The sequence below is a fragment of the Apodemus sylvaticus genome, chromosome 18, assembly GCF_947179515.1.
Source record: "Apodemus sylvaticus chromosome 18, mApoSyl1.1, whole genome shotgun sequence".
NCBI classification, from domain to species: Eukaryota; Metazoa; Chordata; class Mammalia; order Rodentia; family Muridae; genus Apodemus; species Apodemus sylvaticus.
The window spans coordinates 11492002-11506299 of NC_067489.1; the positions used below are offsets into that span (position 1 = coordinate 11492002).

The 14298-nt window shown below is 40.8% G+C and overlaps 1 protein-coding gene across 1 annotated transcript in view; it reads right to left on the minus strand.

Moving 5' to 3' along the window:
• Positions 1-2098: 2098 nt before the first annotated feature.
• Csmd1 (CUB and Sushi multiple domains 1) overlaps positions 2099-14298 on the minus strand; it is a 1354421-nt gene continuing 1342221 nt past the window's right edge. The window contains exons 69-70 of the mRNA XM_052162855.1: positions 11396-11528; positions 2099-3007 (exon numbers count right to left, since the gene is read on the minus strand). Of these exons, the coding sequence (XP_052018815.1) occupies positions 2848-3007; positions 11396-11528 (293 nt within the window). The 3' untranslated portion in view covers positions 2099-2847. The remainder of the gene's footprint in view (positions 3008-11395; positions 11529-14298) is intronic.

Consider the following 14298-nt stretch of genomic DNA (forward strand, 5'->3'; position numbering starts at 1 on the left):
TCTGTACAAAAAGGTCTTCCGCACCTACATTGTGACAGCAGCGTGTGGAGGAGACGGGAGGGTGGGGCAGCGAGGATGGATGGTTTTCCTGATCATAATGCCAGCTTTCTTTTCTCCCTTTTTTTTTTAAATAATAGCTTTTGTTGTTGTTGTTGTTGTTGTTGTTATTGTTTACAAAATATTTTACAGAAGAAAAAAATTATTGCAGCTAGCCTGAAGGCAAGACGAGCAAGGACGAGCAACAATTGAACAGCTTCGAAGCACATAATCTGTCACTCATAGTGTGTCTCCTCGCTGTGCTCTGGGCGCTTCAGGGAAAAGTCTAGACCTCACTGAGGAAGGTGTTCCTGACTGTCCTGCTAGGTCTTCAATGCCTCTGAGACCTGGTGAAACACCACACACACACACACACACACACACACACACACACACACACATCCTAGGAAGGATTGAGCAAGGCTCTCAAGAGTGCCGCTCAATATTGTATGTTGGTTTTAAATACCACGATGCAGTCTGGTAGCTGTAAGTCAGTTTGCACACAAAGGAAAACGACACTGGTCTGGTGATGTGGCTTCTTGCATGGATGGTATGCCCTGTCTGAGTCAAGTCTTCTTAATGTAACTGGCCAGCAGAGAGGCCATGGATGTGGGGACAGAGACGTTAGTTTAGACTCCAAAGTCAGCATTTTGCACCTAGTCTGAGTGACTCAAACTTAGATATGTACAATATATATATATATATGTTTGTGTGTGTGTTTTTATATACATCTAATATATATAGTAACCCTGTTCTCCCTTGCGCACTCTGGTCTGTGTACCTTCTGACGTTCTCTGTTTTGTTTTGGCTCAATGTGTGGTTAGAAGCACACTCTTGCTGACATCATCTGAATTTCCCGGGGAGCCAATGAAGAACCTCTGTGGACCCAGAGGAATCCCATGGATGTATGTTGGCTTGGCTTGGCTTGGCTTGGCTGCAGGAACCTATGTCAAAACTCCCTCCTAGAACGTGGAGTTCTGATATTTAAATCCCAGTGGATACAGTGTCAGGAGCCCTGACAACCGACCCTGCAAGAAGAGAGGGCTGGAAGGAGGGAGCCCAGCAGGGCCTCTGGGGTGCTCAGAGTTCTGAACTTCCCAACTATAAGCCAATCTTCCTGTCCTCTGGGAAGTCCTGTATTAAACATCACCCTGTCTTAAAGCTAGGCATGAATGTCATCACCACAGCAAACAGAACATCAGCATGACATCCTCACCCATGTATCAGTGCAAATCTAGGATGTGCAAAGGGGGGGATTTTGACCACATGGACTGTGCATGAAACGTCAAATAATAAAATAAGCATTATATTTCCAAAAATACTTTTATCAAACAAATATAAATAAAAATAAACATGATCTTCTCTTCGAATTTCTTACAGACATTTCTCTGGCCCTGCCTTGGCTTCAGGCTGTTTATTTTATCCCTGTTGGCCATACCACCTATTTTATATATATCATAAGAGATAATCTATCAGTAAGGAATTTTAACGGTTCAGAAATCACATGATTTTTTTTTCCAAGAAAGGCAAACAGATCATCATGAGGGTGTGCAAGTGGAGCCTGCCCTTCAGATTCTGATTTGGACTTTGATCTCCCTTTTGATTCCTCTGAGCTTGGGTGTGGCTGTGAGATAAGACTCTCAACACATTCTGGGAGGGTAACATTACAGAACAGAGAAAGGAAACAATCCAGAAGGGAAGACTGCACTGTGAACTGAGTTCATGAGCTACCTAAAATAAATTACTATTTGCATCTGTACATGGAAAATGGACATTGCTGGAGCCACCTGTTATTAATTAGTATGGTGTAGACAATAGTTGTATGCAGATGAAGGGGGGAAATCAAGGGGAATATGTGGCTTCCTTTCCATCACCAGAAGTGGGCGATGGATTTGACACAAAATTATGGCCAATAGAAGTGATAATAGTATAACTTATTCAGCATACAAGTATTATCTTGTTTTCAAAATCTGCGCTGTATCTAGGGATACTTTCCTTTACATTCCAACTTAATTAGTGGTGGCATTTTTTGCTTGAGAATACAATATGAGAAAAATGCTTATGTACAATGTATAGTGGATACAAACCCTGTGGAAATTTTTTAGAAATCAGACTTAGTCGTTCTTAACACACTAGTGCAAAATGTTGAGCATCAAGAATTCTGGGATGGAACAGCTCTGACTGTGAGACCTGCAAACATCCCTAGTGGTTTGATGGATGCCCAATGGAGCCTGAAGATCCGCGGAGCTCATGTCTCAGGCAGGGCGGAGAGAAGCAAGTGTGTATGTGTGCAATTTCCAGAAGGCGTCTTCTCCGGGAAGGCTTAACTTTTGTAAAGAATTCATGTCCAGTGAATAGGGTTAAAAAGAAAAGAAAAACACAAAACACATATCAAGTTGCTACCATTTTGTCACCGCACCTGAAGGATGTATCCATATGCTCAGAAGACTACATCCAAAGGCATCCTGGCCACACAGAGACACAAAAGTCAGAGGCATTAAGTACCACCTGTCTGTAAGACTCTGCAGTCTTCCTTGCCCTCGCCATTGTCGGTCGGTATCTTGATTTCTGGTGGGTGCAGCAGCCAGGCTTTTAGAATCCACTTTCCAGATGAAGATGTATTTGCAATTTGATCCTCAGAAGACTCGGTCATGATCAAGAAGAAATTCCCACTGCGTTATGCCAGCAGACAATGGCCAAGGTTGCTGCAGCAAGGCAAGAGTAGAAGGGGGGTGGTATATGGCACCAAAGGATTTTACTGCTTGTCCATCAGAGGTATGGCTATGAATCGGTCCTAGGGGGCACTGAGGGCTATACCACTGTACACACTGTGTTCAGAGTCGTGTCAAACCTCACAGCCTTGGCCTCTGTGGGTTTTAAGTTTGTATCATACATGGGGTTTTCGAATGAAGCTTGTCCATTACTGTTTTCATGGCCGGCATAGCCATTATATTGTACTTTTGGTCTTGTTCTAAAGAAAAAAGGGAGAACATAGTCAGATCCTTAACTGCAAGGACACAGCCTCCACCCAGTCCCCATGCATTCCCACCAGGAAGTAATCCTGTAAGGTGATGGAGAGGGTGGGGCCCAATAGTTACTTTACCTCAGTTGACTCTTTAAAAAAAATGCCATTTGGGATTATAAACAGAATGAAAGGCTGGAAATTATTTCCTATATCAACAAACAAACAAACAAAGCCAAACCTCACTGTGCATTGAAGAAAGGTTTAGGAAAATATGAAGTTATCAGAAGTAGCAGGCAGGGAGATATTTGGTCTGGAAATGCATCTATTGGCAGTAAGCAGCAAGGATTTGGGGAAGCCACTACAGGTCTCATTGAGGTGAAATCAGTGCTCAGCCTGTGGGTGGGGTGTACCTCAAAGTCATCTCAATTTCTAATAAGTTCATCACTATTACCAGAATTCACCAAATGCTTTTACAACATAATTTCCTCCCCCTCTGGTAGGTCAAAATAAGCCGCCTTATTTAGCTGGAGGAATGGCTTGGCAATTCAGAGCACTTGCTTCTGAGGCCGCAGGTTTTATTCTCAGAACCTACAGGGTAGCTCACAACTGCCTGTAACTTCACCCCCAAGAGACTGATCGCCCTCTGCTGGCTTTCATGGGTACAGTACACACAGGCAAACAAAACACAAGACATATGTTATTTTTTTTTATTAGATATTTTCTTTATTTACATTTCAAATGTTATCCCCTCGCCTTAGTTGCCCTCCAAAAATCTCTATCCCATCCCCCCCCCTACTAACCCACCCACTCCCATTTTCCTATTCTGGCATGGGACAACTGGGGCAACAGGTCTTCAAAAGACCAAGGTCCTCTCCTCTCATTGAAGTCCAACAAGGCCATCCTCTGCTACATGTGTGGTTGGGGCCATGAATCCTTCCATGTGTACTCTTTGGTTGGTAGTTTAGTCCCTGGGAGCTCTGGGGGGTATGGGTTGGTTAATATTGTTGTTCCTCCTATGGGGCTGAAAACCCTTCAGCACCCTGGGTCCTTTCTCTAGCTTTTCCATTGGGTACCCTGTGCTCAGTCCAAGGGTTGGCTGAGAGCATCTCCCTCTGTATTTGTCAGGCACTGGCAGAGCCTCTCAGGAGACAGCTCTTGTTGTCAAGTGATTGTTGGCATCCACAATAATGTCTGGGTTTGGTGACTGTGTATGTGATGGATCCCCAGGTAGGGTAGCCTCTTGAATGATCTTTCCTTCAGTCTCTGCTCCACACTTTTTCTCTGTATCTCCTCCCTTGGGTATTTGGTTTCCCTTTCTAAGAAGGACCAAAGTATCCATACTTTGATCTTCCTTCTTCCAGAGCTTTGTGTGGTCTGTGTGTTATATCTTGGGTATTCTGTGCTTCGGGCTAATATCCACTTATCAGTGAGTGTATACCATGTGTGTTCATTTGTGATTGAGTTACCTTACCCAGGATACTTTCTAGTTCCATCCATTTGCCTAAGAATTTTATGAATTCATTTTTAAAATAGATGTGTTGTATAAATATAAATAAATAAAACTCCATTGTATAAATATATTTCATTTTCTATAACCATTCCTCTATTGAGGGACATTTAGGTTCTTTCCAGCTTCTGGCTATTAGAAAATAAGGTTGCTATGAACATAGTGGAGCATGTGTCCTTATTACATGTTGGAGCATCTTCTGGGTCTATGCCTAGAGTGGTATAGCTGGGTCCTCAGGTAGTACTATGTCCAGTTTTCTGAGAAACTGCCAAATTGATTTCCAGAGTAGTTTTATGAGTTTGCACTCACACCAGCAATGGAGGAGTGTTCTGCTTTCTCCACATTCTTGAAAGCACCTGCTGTCACTTGAGTTTATTTTAGCCATTCTTACTGGTGTGAGATGGAATCTCAGGGTTGTTTTGATTTGCATTTCCTGATGACTAAGGTTGTTGAACATTACTTTAGGTTCTTCTTAACCATTCGGTCTTCCTCAGTTGAGAATTCTTTGTTTAGCTCTGTACTCCATTTTCAATAGGGTTAGTTCTCTGGAGACTAACTTCTTGAGTTCTTTGTATATATTGGATATTAGTCCTCTATTGGATGTAGGATTGGTAAAGATGTTTCCCCAATCTGCTGGTTGCCATATTGTCCCATTGACAGTGTCCTTTGCCTTACAGAAGCTTGGCAATTTTATGAGGTCCCATTTGTATATTATTGATCTTAGGGCATAAGCCATTTGTGTTCTGTTCAGGAAAATTTCTGAACATGTGTTCTAGGCTCTTCCCCACTTTCTCATCTATAAGTTTCAATGTATCTGGTTTTATGTGGAGATCCTTGATCCACTTGGACTTCAGCTTTGTACAAGGAGATAATGCATTGACTTGCATTCTTCTACATGTTGACAGCCAGTTGAACCAGTACCATTTGATAAAAATGCTGTCCTTTTTCCACTGGATGGTTTTAGCTCCTTGGTCAAAGATCAAGTGACCATAGGTGTGTGGGTTCATTTCTGGGTCTTCAATTCTATTCCATTGATCTTCCTGCCTGCCTCTACAGCAATGCCATGCAATTTTTTTTTTATCACTATTGCTCTTTAGTATAGCTTGAGGTCAGGGATGATGATTCCCTGAGAAGTTCTTTCATTGTTGAGAATAATTCTGGGTTTTCTGTTATTCTGAATGAATTTGCAAGTTGGTCTTTCTAACTCTCTGAAGAATTGAGTTGGAATTTTGATGGGGATTGCATTGAATCTGTAGATTGCTTTTGGCAAGATGACCATTTTTACTATATTAATCCTGCCAATCGATGAGCATGGGATATCTTTCCATCTTCTGAGATCTTCTTCAATTTCTTTGTTCAGAGACTTGACGTTCTTGTCATATAGACCTTTTACTTGTTTAGTTAAAGTCAAAGGTATGTAATATTATTTGTGACTATTGTGAAGGGTGTTATTTCTCTAGTTTCTCTCTTAGCCTGTTTATTCTTTGAGTAGAGGAAGGTCACTGATTTGTTTGAGTTAATTCTGTATCCAGCTACTTTGCTGATGTTGGTAATCAGGTTTAGGAGTTCTCTGGTGGAATTTTTGGGGTCACTTACGTATATTATCATATCATCTGCAAATAGTGACATTTTGACTTCTTCCTCTCCAATTTATAACCCTTTGATTTCCTTTTGTTGTCCAATTGCTCTGGCTAGGCCTTCAAGTACTTTATTGAATAGGTAGGGAGAGAGTAGGCAGGCTTGTCTAGAACCTGATTTTAGTGTGATTGCTTCAAGTTTCTCTTCATTTAGTTTGATGTTGGTTCCTGGTTTGCTGTATATTGCTTTTATTATGTTTATGGGCCTTGAATTCCTGATCTTTCCAAGACTTTTATAATGAAGGGGTGTTGGATTTTGTCAAAAGTTTTCTCAGCATTGAGCGAAATGATCATGCATTTTTTCCCTTTGAGTTTGTTTATATAGTGGGTTATGTTGATGAATTTCTGTATATTGAACCATTTCTGCATCCCTGAGATGAAGCCTACTTGATCAGGATGCATGATCATTTTGATGTGTTCTTGTATTTGGTTTGTGAGAATTTTATTGAGTATTTTTGTATCAATATTTGCAAGGGAAATTGGCCAGAAATTCTTCTTTGTTGCGTCTTTGTGTGGTTTAGGTATAAGCTTAATTGTGGCTTCATAGAATGAATTGGTTAGTGTTCCTTCTATTTCTATTTTGTGGAATAGTTTGAAGAGTATTGACATTAGATCTTTGAAGGTCTGATAAAACTCTGTACTAAATCCATCTGGACCTGGGCTTTTTTTGGTTGGGAGACTATTAATGACTTCTATTTTATTAGGTGTTTTAGAATTGTTTAAGTAGTTTATCTGATCCTGATTTAACTTTGGAACCTGGTATTGTATCTAGAAAATTGTTCATTTCATCTAGATTTTCCAGTTTTGTTGAGTATAGGCTTTTGAAGTAGGATCTGATGATTTTTTGAATTTCCTCAGTTTCTGTTATGTCTCCCTTTTCATTTCTGATTTTGTTAATTTGGATACTGTCTCTGTGTCCTGGCCAAGAGTTTTCTATCCTGTTGATTTTATTTCCTGATGTCTACTCCTCCTGGGTTTGTTTACTTTTTTCCAATTTTTAGCTTTCAGATGTGCTGTGAGGCAGCTAATATATGCTCTCTCCTGTTTATTTTTGGAGGCACTTAGAGCTATGAGTTTTCCTCTTAGGACTGCTTTTGTTGTGTTCCATAAGTTTGGATATGTTGTGTCTTCTTGACTGGGGTATCATTGAATAGAGTGTTGTTCAGCTTTCATGTGTATGTGTGCTTCTGAGGATCCAGGTTTTGTTCTCAGAATCTACAACCTCACAACTGCTTGTAACTTTAGTGCCAAGAGATTCATTACCCTCTGCTAGCCCCCATGGGCACTGTACACACAGGCAAACATATAAAACACAAGGGGTATATATTTTAAAGAGCCTGTTTATTAAAATGTTTCTATTGGTAAAGGAAACCCTCTATTCACAACCCATCTTAAAAGAAAGGTTTTAGAGTAAAAAGACGGAAATGTGGGAATAAGCAGATGACTTCATCAGTAAGGTACTTGCTCTCAAGGATAGGGACCTGAGTTCAAATCCTCACATAAAAGTCCAGATGCAGTAGCACATATCTGTAATCCCTGTGCAAATGATACAAAGACAGGCAGATTCCTGGGGCTACTGGCTTGTGGTAATTCTAGCCCAATGGATGAACTATGGGTTAAGTGAGCTATTGTGTCTTTAAAAATGAAGCGAAGAGCTACAAAGAAGAGACCCATTGTAGACCCCAGGGGTACACAGCGATACACACGTGTATGTGCGCCTGGATGCATACTGGTACATAAACTTTACAAAATGTACATGTAATACCCATATACCCCAAAACACACCACACAAGAGACCTATCTCAGTGAGGGAGGTTGCATCAGGACCGTGGGCTCTGACTGAGAACTACCTACACTTCCTCCTCCTCGTCTTTCTCCTCCTCCTCTTTTTCTTTTCTTCTTTTGCTTCTTTGGTTGACTTTTTATTAAATTTCTTCTCTCATATATTACATCCTGTCTTCAGACTCCCCCCTCCTCTCCTCTCAGTCTTTTCTCTCACTTTCTCTTCAAAATAGGGCAGGCCTCTAGGGATAACATTCAAACATGACATTTCAAGTTGAAATAAGACTCAGCACCACTCCTCATATTAAGACTGGATAAGGCAATCCAGTAGGAGGAAAAGGTGTCAGAAACAGCCCCTTATCCTTCTGTTGGGAGTTTTATAAAAACACCAAGCTACACAACTGGAACATATACAGAGAGCCTAGGCTAGACCCATGCAGGCTCACTGTCGCTTCAGTCTCTGTGAGTCCAGACTCGCTGATTCTGTAGGTTTTCCTTAGGTGTCCTTGACCCTTTTGTCCCCTACCACCCTTCCTCTCTCCTTCTTCAGCAGGATTCCCTTGGCACTGCCTAATGTTTGGGTGTGGTCTCTATATCTGGAGAACCTCTTCTTCGTGTGGATGAATGAGGGAAAGGGACTCCAACCTGTGGGGACTCTGCTCAGCAATGCCTGGTCACATCATTAAGAAATGTCTTTTGGAGTTGAAATATGGGGCAGAGAACCCAAAATACTTAGTGTTCCAATCAAGGACTCAAAAGTCACCCAGTGAAGGACTGGGACTCTGGTTCTCACATCCTTTTTTAAAAGTACTTGTCTTTCTTATGTGGCTGGGTGTAGAGAGATAATGGATTCTCTGGATCTGCTCATCCCAATGGCTCTAGTTTCCCCAGCAAGCCTGTGAGGAAAACATGGCTTCTCTCTATATTCACTATGCAGCCCTCTCAGCTTGTATGAATTGAGTGCGGAGAGGAGGATCCATCACAGTGACACTGAAGACTCTACTCACTGGACAAGGCAGCAGTTCATTGATAGCTTGTGTCTAGCTGGTGTCTCGGTCTGGAAGCACAGACTCCACATCCCTTCATGGAAGTACCTGACCTGACCACTGAGACTTGCTAGGAAGCTCCTGGGTTTAAAGACACATGGTGTAATGTTCTGAATAAACCTATGGCATCCCGATGCATACTTCAGATAGAACCATGAGTCATTTAACTCATGAGATGCTTATAAAATATTGTCATTGTCAAGGACAATTGATTCTGACCCAAAGAGGTGTTAGCCTCTCTAAGAAAGCCTGGGGCCTGATACACATGTGGTCCAGCTCATCTTAGGGCTCAAAGAGAACCAGAGGCTTGCAACATATCTGACAGGGCCAAAAGCTAAGAAAGCCTTTCCAACAGCTAAGACCTGTCCTTATAGTGAGGACATGAAATGAATTTTCAGGGATTATGAATTCCTGCTGCTGCTGTCAACACAGAAGGAACTCTAAGAAAGATTTTAATTCCTGCCTCTTTAAAAGGAAAGTGCTTCTTGCCATGATGCAGGACACATGGCAGCTACAACAACATCACCATTAAGAGAGGCAAAGTCTCCACGACCTGTTGCCTAGGGTACTGTTTTCTTCAAAATAATTGATAAAAACATAGTTATAGGTCTATGGGTAGCAAAGGAAGCCTTTTTGTAAATGTTTATTGTTTGACACAGGTACAGCCATATCAAGGACCCAAGGACTTTACCATACCATGGTAAGCCTTCCACATAACTTCCACAAAAGGGTAATGCTTAGAGGGATGGCAAAGCCTTCTTTTGGTCCAAGTGTGATGTTGACAGTGTGTGCTAAAATTAGCAGCTTCCTCCTCCAGGGTGACTGCAACCTGATACTTCTCCCTCATAGAAACCTCCAACCAAGACAAACCCACCCTGCCTCCTATGGTGAATGTACTGAGGTTCTGGGTTGTTGGGTGGTTGGTGCTGTTCCTGCTATGCATGGCTGACTAGTCCAGCTTTTCCATGCATGTTCCTTCTTCATTCCCTAGGACCAAGGTGTGCAGAAAGAAGCCATTTCTTTCCTATGGTTGTGTTTGTAAACTTAGAACACTGATAGCCATAGACAAGAAAAAACAAAGCTATGAACTGCATAGTCTTGGGAGACCATGTTTTCTTATGTATAAGGCAGTATACATTTAAAAAAGTTTATTGAATATTTTTTTACAAAATATCTTCACTTCAGTTTTGTTTGTCTAATAATGACTAAGTAGAAATGTGTGTGTTACATAAGCAAACACGTGCTATACTTAAGAAACATCATGTCTAGGGTCATAAAGTAGTGACCCTTTAAAATCTTTAAAATCTCATGTACAATTTTGGGATGATTTGGCAAATAGCAAGTTTTCCAAGAAATATATTATCCATGTAGAAAAAGCACACAAACTGAATCGTCCACAGTCGGTGTTCATTTCAGACAGGGTCTCTTTTGGCCTAGGCTAGAACTAAACTCTCTGTGTAGTTGAAGATGACACCAAATGGCTGGTCTACCTTTCTTCACCTCCCCGATGCTGGGATTACAGGTATGCAGTGGGATAGGCCCTAGGGTCTTGTGCATCTTACACTAGAGTCCGTCCCTAGCCTGCCTACAGTGCTTCATTTTTTTAAAGTGTGTGCATGCATATTAACCCCAAAGAAAGGAACCCATTTATTCCAGTTTGATCAAATACCCTAAGTTTTGACATCTTCTCATTAAAATGGATTTTCAAGTCAATAGAGGTCAATGTATCCTTCTAAGGGATGGGGATCAGATATCTGCTCAGACATATTAACTTTCTTTTTGGGGCAGGAGAGATGGCTCAGTAGTTAAGAACACTGACTGCTCTTTCGAAGGTATGAGTTCAAATCCCAACAGTCACATGGTGGCTCACAGCCATCCATAATGAGATCTGATGCCCTCTTCTGGAGTGTCTGAAGACAGCTACAGTGTACTTGGATATAGTAATAAATATTTAAAAAAAACTTTCTAATTTGCTGAAGGAAAAAAGCCATATATATCTATACCTATATAGATAGATAGTTCTTTGATTCATAGAGTTGAAAGAGTCACAGCATGGAAACCTTTTTTTTTTTTTTTATTATTAATCTTTCTCTCCTGCTGGAAGGACACAACCTCTCCCATGGCTGGTTAGCAGTACAAGTATATACTTTTCCTTTGAATTCATCCCTTTAGAGCTTATTACTTGGATGTGCCCTGCTAACAAAATCAATGAAGCCAAACACAGGGAAACAGAACAAAATAAAAACCCTCCCTAGGAAGCCTGGAGTGTGCACACCCACACATAAGGCAGCACTCCCACCCACTCTCTGTGCCAACTGCTCAGCTCTATAAAACCTATGTGCATGTGAGTTCAAGCATGCCATTGCTCATACCAATGCAGCACGCCCCGGACGTGTGCATGCGACTCACAGCCCTGCAGTACCTGTGTTTGTAGAGGTAAAATGCAAACCCTGATAGAATTAGAGCGAAGAAGGGAACGAGAATTGCAGCTGCCACCGAGCCACTGCTGGTGCCCTGGTAGTGATTTGAAGAATCTGCATCAGAGTTGGAAGGATCTGGAAGACAAAAAGAATTTGAAGTTGTATACTGCTTAGGAAGAAAAGTGTCTATAATATTGTCTTAGAGATGAACAGAAGAATCTGGGTTTCTATCCCATGGTGAAGCAACCCAGTATGCTTTTCTGAAGATTGCTCATCAAACTTTCTCTCAGTAGATTTTTCTTTCCTGAGAATGGTTTACAAATGGATTCCTCTAGAATTTTCATTTAGCCTCATGGCTTACAAGTCATCTCTAGTGAATCAACCATCAGTATTTTATTGTTTTCCTAATACTGACTGATATGGCATTGTATCAATGTATGTACCATATTTCTCTGACTCCTCAGTTGATGGAATTTTGAATTTTCCTCTTGAGCGGTGATAAGAACATGCCTGAAGCTTCCGGGATACATGTGTAAGAACATGCCTGAAGCTTCCGGGGTACATGTGTAAGAACATGCTTCCAGTTCTCATGGCAGGACAAGCAGGGGCACAATTCCCTGTCTCTGTCACTCTATGTCTAATTTGGGTGAGCTACATGTTGCTTTCAGAGAAGTTGTACTCCTGAACATCCTACCAACAGAGTCTGAACTCCAATCTCTCTGCCTCTTGGTCAAAACTTTCAATTTTCTATTCTAGCTATAATAGTGCCTACAAAGTGACATCTAGGTGCAGCCTTGATTTCTATTTCTCCATTGACTTATCTTGTCTGGGATGGGTCATCTCAATTGTCAGGTTGATGATGTATATAACCATCTGTCAGATAAGGCTCTGGGGAATTATCCTGATTGCATTATTGACATAGGAAAAGTCACTCACCATGGGTGGTACCATTCTATGGTTCAGATCTTGAACTGTGTAGGTAGAAAAGGGGAATTCACTATTCTCTGTTTTCTGAATGGGATCACACACCTGCTTTACCCAGTCATGATGAACTGTAATTTGAACTGTGAGCTAGAAAGCCTTTTTCCCTTAAGCTGTATCTGTCAGAAAATTTTATTCCAGTAACATAAAAAGAAACTAACACATTGTCCAACATCTTTTGTGTCATTGTTGTCAGTTTGTATAAAATCTGGGAAACTTGTACTCAACCCCTTTTGTGTATTGTTGGCTTGGTCATCAGCTTCTGTGATATGGAGGCCAGGAGTCTTTTTTTGTATTCTAGATACAAATTCTCAAATTTATCATGTTTATAGATTTTTTTCTTATTTTGTGTGTATTAGAAGATCACATTTTTCCTGTTGAAACCAATTTACACTAAGTTTCTTGTAGATGTTTCCACATTAGAGCTATCTTTCAGATTAACTGGACTTCAGTATCCATTCAACCATAATCACTTTTATTTGGTTTATCTATTGACTGGAGACATTTAGGAGGTTGTTATTTTCATCTATATATATAAAACTGTTTCATCTAGCATTCGTGAATGAATTATGGTCACTGGGGTATCACTAAAACATTGGCATTTCTAATTAGCTGACAGGGAGACTCACTTGGGATCCAAATTATTTTCTAAAGGAAATTTTTTTTTTCTGACAGTATGGTCATCATCATCTCGGGAGAATTAAGATTTCTTGTTAGCACAAGCTGTTATTTTGTTCTGTTACAAAGAATGGGATAATATAAAGAAGAAAGATGTGCTCTATTCAATGATAGTTCTTGGCATCTACTGTATGGGTAAACCCTGACATCCCTATGGTCCCTGGAGCAGCTCACTGGCATATGTGACCACTGCCAGAGGGTGGTAAACTGAACGCAGGGAAGGCGAAGGAGGGAGGGGTAGATTTCTTTGAGGCTTTTATGTAATGTGTTATACAATGAGATGAGTATACTGTCCACATATAGGAATATAATCCCTATCGTCATGTCCTCCAGTGTGTGGATTTATAACCTGGTTGCTTTGTGATTCAGGGAATCAGATTCATGTTTATGCAATAACCCAAACTCTTTTCAACTAGTCTAGCAAATGCTACCTGAATTATATGACTATTTATTATACTCTGGTGTGGCCAGAATACAGTTTATATATCAGCTGTCTTATATTACATGGCTTGGATTTGTGCCCTTGGTGTTTGAATCTAGACTATTGCCATGGTTAGTCTTAGTCTAATATATTTATTCTATTCCTTCACACCGGATATTTTATCCCAATTTGAAAGATTGTCTCAGCCCTCAGACTCTGCTGACACTGATTTAATCAGGAGACTGAATTTGGGATGGTAGGAAGAAAATATTTCATAATTGCTTTCCCTTACCAATTATTTTTGGTTATTTTATAGGTAGGTGAGCACTTTCCTTTACTCCCTGAATATCTGGGTAGCAGTCTTCTGAATGTGCCATCAGTGCCAGACACTCCAGTCCACACTCCTATATATGCATCTCTGGGATCAAAGAAAACACAGCAGCACTCTTCACCACAAAATTCCATGTGGTACTGACAGTGTGCAAGCATGGAAAGTCATCTATGCTCTTCAGGACAAAAAAAAATGGTGCTCATCTCATTTTGAAAATGTCTCTATCATCTTCTTGGTAGACAAGAATAATGGCCTCCATTGGAGTAGCACTCAGAACTCACAAAGCAAGCAGTATTTCTAATCTAACCCAGTGAGTCATTTTCAAGTTGGGTAGGTAGGGAGGTCAGGGTAGATCAGGGAGGGTTTAGCAGAGAAGGGATGAACATTATACATTGTATGAAATTCTCCAAGAATTAATAAAAATACTGCTTTAAACCCCCTGCTGGATCTCTATTCTAGTCATCTCTTTTCAGCAGGATTATTATAGACCCCAA